The sequence below is a fragment of the Pyxicephalus adspersus genome, chromosome 6 (assembly GCF_032062135.1).
Source record: "Pyxicephalus adspersus chromosome 6, UCB_Pads_2.0, whole genome shotgun sequence".
In the NCBI taxonomy this organism is placed as follows: domain Eukaryota; kingdom Metazoa; phylum Chordata; class Amphibia; order Anura; family Pyxicephalidae; genus Pyxicephalus; species Pyxicephalus adspersus.
The window spans coordinates 24,588,024-24,595,802 of record NC_092863.1 but is presented as its reverse complement, the minus strand read 5'-3'; the positions used below and the strand labels follow the sequence as shown (position 1 = coordinate 24,595,802).

General features: G+C 33.4%; 1 protein-coding gene across 3 annotated transcripts in view; it reads left to right on the top strand.

Annotated features, from left to right (window-relative positions):
• Nucleotides 1–6,316, top strand: part of DUSP3 (dual specificity phosphatase 3) — a 115,741-nt gene extending 109,425 nt beyond the window's left edge. The window contains exon 4 of one of the 3 annotated variants that reach the window (XM_072414932.1): nucleotides 5,022–6,316. In XM_072414932.1, the coding sequence (XP_072271033.1) occupies nucleotides 5,022–5,227 (206 nt within the window). In that variant the 3' untranslated portion in view covers nucleotides 5,228–6,316. The remainder of the gene's footprint in view (nucleotides 1–5,021) is intronic. The other 2 variants (XM_072414933.1, XM_072414934.1) reach the window with 2 other exon arrangements.
• Nucleotides 6,317–7,779: the final 1,463 nt, after the last annotated feature.

The following is a 7,779-nucleotide window of genomic DNA, read 5'->3' as shown; positions in this document are numbered from 1 at the left end:
ATTGTGCATGTGTCTGCGGTACACTTTCTCCTTTACATGTCCCTCCCTGCATCGTTCAAACGATTGTATCTAGCGTGTGGACACTGTTGCTGGATTATATATGAACGATCATATTGTTACAGCATGTACAGAATTGTGCACAATATGATTGTTCAAGTATAATTGTGCATAATCGTTGATCGGTTGTAATCGTTCATTTTCTAACAATAATTATTGGAAGTGTAAACCTAGCTTTAGCCTAAAATTGATTTGACAGGTGCACTTTGATATTCATGTGAAGCACAGGGGTATGGAATAGTGTTATGTATCTTTTTATATTGTATCTTTTTATGTATCCTTTTACAATGTATCTCTTTACAATGTATCTTTTCATGTATCCTTTTACAATGTATCATTTTACATCTGTTTGGAGGCTGTAGAAGCTCTACACAGTGCTGAAACAAACCTGAATTTTTCTCCCATTGACTTTAATGGGATTCGAATTCGATGTTCGACCACTAGAATTTTTTTGCTATATTCGGCCGAATAGCTGTCGAATCGAATAGTGAGCTATTCGACCAACACTATTGTTTACCTTGCATAACAGCATGAACATGTATGGCACAATACAATTCTACAATACAAAACAAATGAACAAGTGCAAACCCCTGGCTCAAATAGTTTTATGTGTTATTTGACAAATCACTCCACTAGCTGTGCATAAGTGTAACACAGTGCTTTAAAGAAACAAACCTGGAGACTTCCACATTTAATTAAACAAAATTACACCTGCACCACATCACAAAATAAACAAATAATAAAAAAAGAAAAGTTGAGGGACTTTGAAGGCAGTATATATATATATATTATATACAAACGACTGTGTTGTAAAATTCAACAATACCAGTAACATTAAAAATTTTTTAACCACCTGGGCGGTTAGCCGAAACCTGGTTCGGGGTAAGAAAACTTGCTAAAAGTGTTTACCCCGTACCAGGTTTGGGGTAGCTAAAAATAGAAACAAGCGTTACAGTGCAATCTGATTGTTATACAACATTGTATGACAATCAGATTACAACTGAAAAAAAACACTTACCTTGTCCCTGCAGCTCCTCCGGAGACATCCATCCTCTTCATTCTTCTCCCAGCGTGTGCACTGACGATCTCCGGGGTTTCCCGGGTGACGTCTGTGCATGCGTCGGTGCAGGCGGGGTGGGAAATTCAAATCACTTTGTATTGGATTCAATACAAAAAAGCTGTATTGAGTCCAATACAAAGAAATCTTTATATAATATATATATATATATATATATATATATATATATATATATATTATATAAGCTACTGTACAGTTACATTACATTACACACTTTTTTTTTTTAAAGATTTTTTTTTATGTTTTAAAAAATAAATTTTTTATAGTTTATTAACAAATTTATTAAATTTTCGACATATATTGGCGAAATATGCATAAGAATTATAGCCTACAATCTAAAATAAATTTCCATGCAAAAAAGTTACGCTTTTTGCATGAAAGTACGCGTCCCTCGGTGATTCCACGGGGGTCGTAGCGGGAAATTTAAATATTTTGTATTGGATTCAATACAAAGTCCTGTATCCAATCCAATACAAAATAATACAAAATATATTTATGTGGTTTTGTCTATAGGTATGTGGCGTTGGACTCTGTTTTAAAACCACACTAGGGAAGTGTTTTAGAAAAATATAGTACTATACAGTATACCGAATTATTGCATTTTCAGTATTATTTATTTATTTATGCATTTATGCATTCTTGTTTAGGCTGATTTTTGTGTTTTTTATTTAATTTTATTATTAAAGTTAATTATTATATTCAGGATATCTACTAGACCCTTGTTCGGACAAATTTCTGTAAGTTACAGGTCTACAATTTAAAAAAAAGAAATTCATGAAAAACAGTGTACCACTTTTGGTACAGAAATCCAGACATCAGTGAAACGCCCAGGAGGATTAATATAAAAATTAAAAACAAACGCTAACACACGAAAATATGTAAAACACATATGCATGAATTATCATCCTGAATTATTTGGAGGATTATTCATGCATATGTGACTTGCATGTTTTGTTGTGTTATCATTTGTTTTGTTGTGTTTTGTGTGTTGTGTTTGCGGGAACGGCCGTACGCTTATGTGAACGCGTACCAAATATGCGCCTAGGTGTTTGCCTGGGTTTATGATTATGGAGGAGATTATACCGGTGGCTAGTGCTGTTGTGGTAGCAACTGCAACAATGTTGGTTTCGATTCTGCCTGTCCAATAACAAGAATGAAGATTACAAAAAGTCACATCAACTCATACTAGACAAGCAAACTTCCTTGATTAACCCCTCATAAGCCATTTCAGTTTAAACAGTAAAAATTAAAATGCATATATATTTATATACATTTCAATTTATTTAGATACACACACAAGTGAAATCACTAAATGTTCATTCATACATGTATTCTAACATCTTTGCCAACAATTCTTTATTCAAATATTGTATTTATCTAAAGCCAAACTCTATTAAAATTTAAAGCAAATCAAAAATAGTTGATCGCACCTTTTTTTACATTCATACTATTGTGTGATGACATAATATAAAGTGCTAATTAGTATATATACAGAATGATATAAATTAGTTAGCAGTGTTGCAACCAAACTAAAAAGTATCAAAACAACAGCAGTTGTTGTTTTGATACTTTTTAGTTTGGTTGCAACACTGCTAACTAGCAAACCTAACTATAAATTAAGTAATTTTGGAAATGAGTATGTAGCACTCGCCCAAAAAAAAGCACTACAGACCTTAAATAATTAATTCATCTGTAATATAACTTGATTTAATTGACCTGTAATAGACTAGATGCATAAAGAACAGGGAGCAAGTGTGCGCTAATTAATTGCTATGACCTCACCATTGACAGCTTAACAGATCCTCCCTAATCGCGCTGCTGCAAACTAATCGTTAAACTCACCACGTCAAACAATACCTTAATTAGCATATTCTCAACCCCATTGCTCATTTATCAAAGTCGAAATCTGGCTGGCAGGTGAAGGCGAGTGTACTTGCACTCGACTCCGGCTCGCGGAAATAGGCCTTAGATATCGAGCAGTGAGCTTACGCAAACTCGCTTGATAAATCAGGCCTATTGTCTTAATTTCCCAATGACAAATGAGCAGCAGTTGTGTCTGATAACATGCATCATCAATCCAGTATGGGAACATTTTGAATGGTCTCAGTTTTTAAACTTGTATATGAAAGAAAAGACAAAGCTCCATTGCCATTTACTTTTCAAGAGTCCTTATCAGCAGGTCATATTTAATAGGTTGCAAAATTTTCTAAATTATTATAATTAATATAGTTTCCATGTGTATTTGTCTGCATCAATAAATAGTTGAGACATCATTTTTGTGTTCCTCAAGTGCCATTTGGGAAGTCATTATATGTCTGTTGAACAAAATGTAACTGTCACATTTAATAAAGATTAGCAAAATGACATTATATCAAATGCACAAGAGTTCCAACGCTGAGAAGAATCACATGCAGTGATCCTTGTTGGCATTACACTAATGTCCTAGATGTGTTTCTTTTTTACTGCTTTATTTTCAAAGCGTGAACATCAGCAGTAATTAAATTGCAGGCTTGACAGGTCGGTCAACTTTGTTTATTCCTGCCTTTGCAATTTGCAGCTATAACTACTGTGTTTCCCTCACTTTGTGATCAAGTTCTAGAGAATAAATTAATTTTCTGATATAAAGACAGTTCATAACTTAAAGTGCAAAATAGTTTTTTGATAATGCAGGGAATAAATAAGAAAATATGAAAAATGTACCTTTAGAAACTGCTTGTGGTGTACACTTATCAAAGTCAAAATGTTGATTCTCACTCACTGCTTCCTTAAAAATCCATCCTTTTTTTCATACAATCTTCAAAGCTGTCCAGTGATGTTACAGGTTCTCTGTGTCAGCAGTTTACTGGTGCCTGCCTCAAAACTGGGATGCTCACATAATGAATTCTGAGCGCTGCTCATTCCAAAAATACTGTGCACCCAAGTTGCAGGGTGAAGTTTTTTTGCCAGGTTTACCTGGCATTTTACTGGTATGAACTTCTATCTGCAGATCATTAAAACAAAGTAGATACAAAAGTATCAGACCACTTTTAACAAAGGCAGTTTCTGTTCCTGCTGTATTTGAACAGCAATTTCGGCTCTCAATTTTGACAGGTAGAAATTGTCAGCTAGTGCAGTAGCAGTATATCATTCAAATTAAATTTATACCTTGTCAAAAAGAACCTAGGAGAGAGTTTTTTTCTTTTTGTTTTTTTTTTTATTTCAAAAAGAGCAGGTTAGGTTCTCTTAAAATGAAGTCTCAATTGAAGCAGGTTTAACTCACACCTCTATATGTAGGAAGTAACTCTTTTACATTTTTCTTCAGGGTAAAGATACTTGGTCAAATGTAAGAGCTACTTCTCCTTGGGAAAGAGACCTTAAACCCCTCTTTAGCTTGATACAATGACAACAAGCAATATCTCATAATGTTGCATTATCTAAGTGCCTTTCACAGTGGGAATGTTCTCAGACAATTTTAGTGCACTGGCATAAAAACATTTTTTCTATTAACAAAATGCTCTCCCACATTCTTACTATTATGTTGGAGACATCGTACCTGATTTATTAAAGCTCTCCAAGGGTGGAGAGGATACAGTTTCTTCATTGAAGCTGGGTAATCCTATACAAAGAGTAATTGGAAACCAGCATTTCATAAAACAGGAATTCCCCGCAATTTGTTAGAATTGTCTCTTCCTGGAAAAAAAGTTTCCAATCCTTCCCTGCTCTATCCAAAGCTAAAACAAATAGTTTATTTATATGGTTTAAACCATGTAACTGGTATTATAAGCTGTCATTGTTGTAAACCAAAGACCAAAACAAAACCCACAATTAAAATTTGTATTTACAATTCTTTTCATGTTTATCAGTTTTCTTACCCAAATTCTTTGTTTTTTTTTCTCCCCCCTTTTAGGTCGGGTCTTTGTCCACTGCCGTGAGGGCTACAGTCGTTCTCCCACATTGGTCATAGCCTACCTCATGTTACGTCACAAGATGGATGTAAAAACAGCTGTTTCTACAGTCAGGCAGAAGAGGGAGATTGGACCTAATGATGGTTTTCTGAAACAGCTTTGTCAGCTTAATGAAAAGCTTATGTCAGAGGGAAAGATAAAGAGTTAATACCACCCCAGATCTACTGTACTCGAGCTATATGTACAATATATTCCCATAGCAAAGATTTTGAAGTAGAAACCATAAGCTGCATACAGAGGAGGTGGCCATTTTGTAGGGCGAGTTTATATACATGGGATTGTAACCTAAATAATACTAAAAGCGGAACTAAAATGAAAATAAAAAAAATAATAATTTTTACCTTTAATCCTGCAATCCCTGCAAAATCCTGCAAATCCCTCGATGGCGCTGGACCTTCCCTCCATCTGGTCCTGCGTCATCCTGGAATTCTTCTTCCTCCCAATGCTGATGAAGCACAACGATCAAGACCTAAAAGGAGGGTGTTGCTCCTAAAAAAAAAACAAACAAAATTTTTACTTTAAATAAAAGGGTTGTCTACCCTTTTTTGTAAAATAAAAATTCTGAATTTAGGTACGCTTTAAATTAAAACAAATAAACAAGAGTCTGAACTAAAATTATGCCCTAATGACATAGATTATGATAATATGTAACTGAATATTTATTATTTATATGGAATTGCCTTTCAACTGCAGTTTAAAATATAGGCTTTGGAAATTTCTGGGCTGCCTGGTAAAATGAAAAGGGAAAGCAGTTAAATCCTTTCAATTTGTCCTTCACTCCCATATCTTTGTGTTTCTAATCTAGATTTTAGGCAAGCTCACATTTCAGTCACTGAGAAATCATAGGTTGGGTATTTAGGTCTGTTATTTAACCCCCCTAGTGGTAATCCACAGTGTGACTCGGGATGGATTTTCCATGCAAAAGGCGGTAATCCCGAGTCACACTCGGGGTCGCTAAAAAGATTAAAAAAAACACTTACCTTGTTCCGTTGTCATCCCCCCGCATCCTGCTGGTTTCTGCAAGTCTTCAGCATCCATTCAGCGTCTTCTCCCTCCGATCTCCAGCCGGCGATCTCCAGCTCTGGGGTTTCCCAGTGACGTGGGTGGGGACGGGAGGAGCGGTGGGAAATTCAAATAGTTTTGTATTGAATTCAATACAAAATAGCTGTATTGAGTCTAATACAAAGAAATCCTAATATAAATATATATAATTATTTTTTATCTATGTATGTATATATATATATATATATATATATATATATATATATATTATATATGTATATATATATATATATATATATATATATATATATTATATATGCTACTGTACAGTTATATTACATGTATCACTATTTTTCTGTTTTTTCTTTTAACAGATTTTTTTTTAAAGTTTATTAATAAATGTTATAAATATTGGACATATTTTGGTGAGTTATGCCTAAGAATTAATGGCCTACAATGTAAAATAAATTTTCATGCAAAAAAATATAATGCTTTTTGTGTAGGAATACGGACAGAATTAGAACGCTAGGGGGGTTAAAGTCTGTCCATCTACTAGGGATTACTAAAGTTTGTAGAACTCTGATAGTCTTCTGTTTTGGTCAGAAGAAAAGGTGGATATTGCATGGTTTGGAAAATGGTTGGGAAATATTAGCAAATTAGAAAATGGATTCTAAACTATGTAGTATTATGTACTGTGTAAGCTAACTATATAATATCAAGGACACAAAATGAATGATACACCGTGTGCGTAGTAACAATAGGATTTTAAAGGTAATTTTGTTCAAATTCCACTAACTCTCACCTAAATAATTTCCTTATAAAATAGGCAAAATGGCTACCTCCACTGGGTGTGGATGATAGGCTCACTTTTATTAAAAGCAACAAATATAAAAATATTTAGTTAGGATTTTCCTAGTGTCTTGTTTGTCTTTTTGTAGTTGGCAAATACACTTATCTATATACTTTTTTAAGTCTGTAAATCTGAAATCTAAGTAAATCTGAACAATTATTTTTAGTTCTGCTTTATTTTTTGTAAAGTGCTCCACTTTTAAGTATAGCAATTATACACAAAAGAAACTATATGAATTACCCATTATCTGTTTCAACATGATCTACTGTAATCAGCATAACTTGTTTTTAAGCACTGATTAATTCAATACAATTCTGTTTTCAGCTTTAACTGTACCTATTTTGACCTCCTGAGGTTGTTTTTTACATATATTTTTGGGGTCTATGTATTGAAACATTTATATATTGGTATAGGATACTTCCTTATCTATACTGCTACTGAAAGTCTCAGAAGTGAAACCATTTACAAAATTAGTCTGTAGAGGAGATTTTGGGAAGGTTATATAAATTTGATTTTACATTGAACACATCCAAAATTTTGCAATCTTTTCTCTAGTATACACAATGGCAGTACACCAAACTTAATGGCATTAACATTCAAAATAATAATGATGGTTTAAAAATATACATTAACATTTCATTACAGCTGAACATACAAGTTAAAAAAGAAATATAAAACATCTAGCATGGAGGGTTTTAAAAATTCATACATATTTTTTGTGGACCAAATATTGACATGATATACATATTGATATAACTTTTATCACAACATCTCCATTTGTGGGCAATTCATTAACTATTTGATTGGTAGAGTATTATTGGTTATCTATGTAATTGGTTTATCTATGT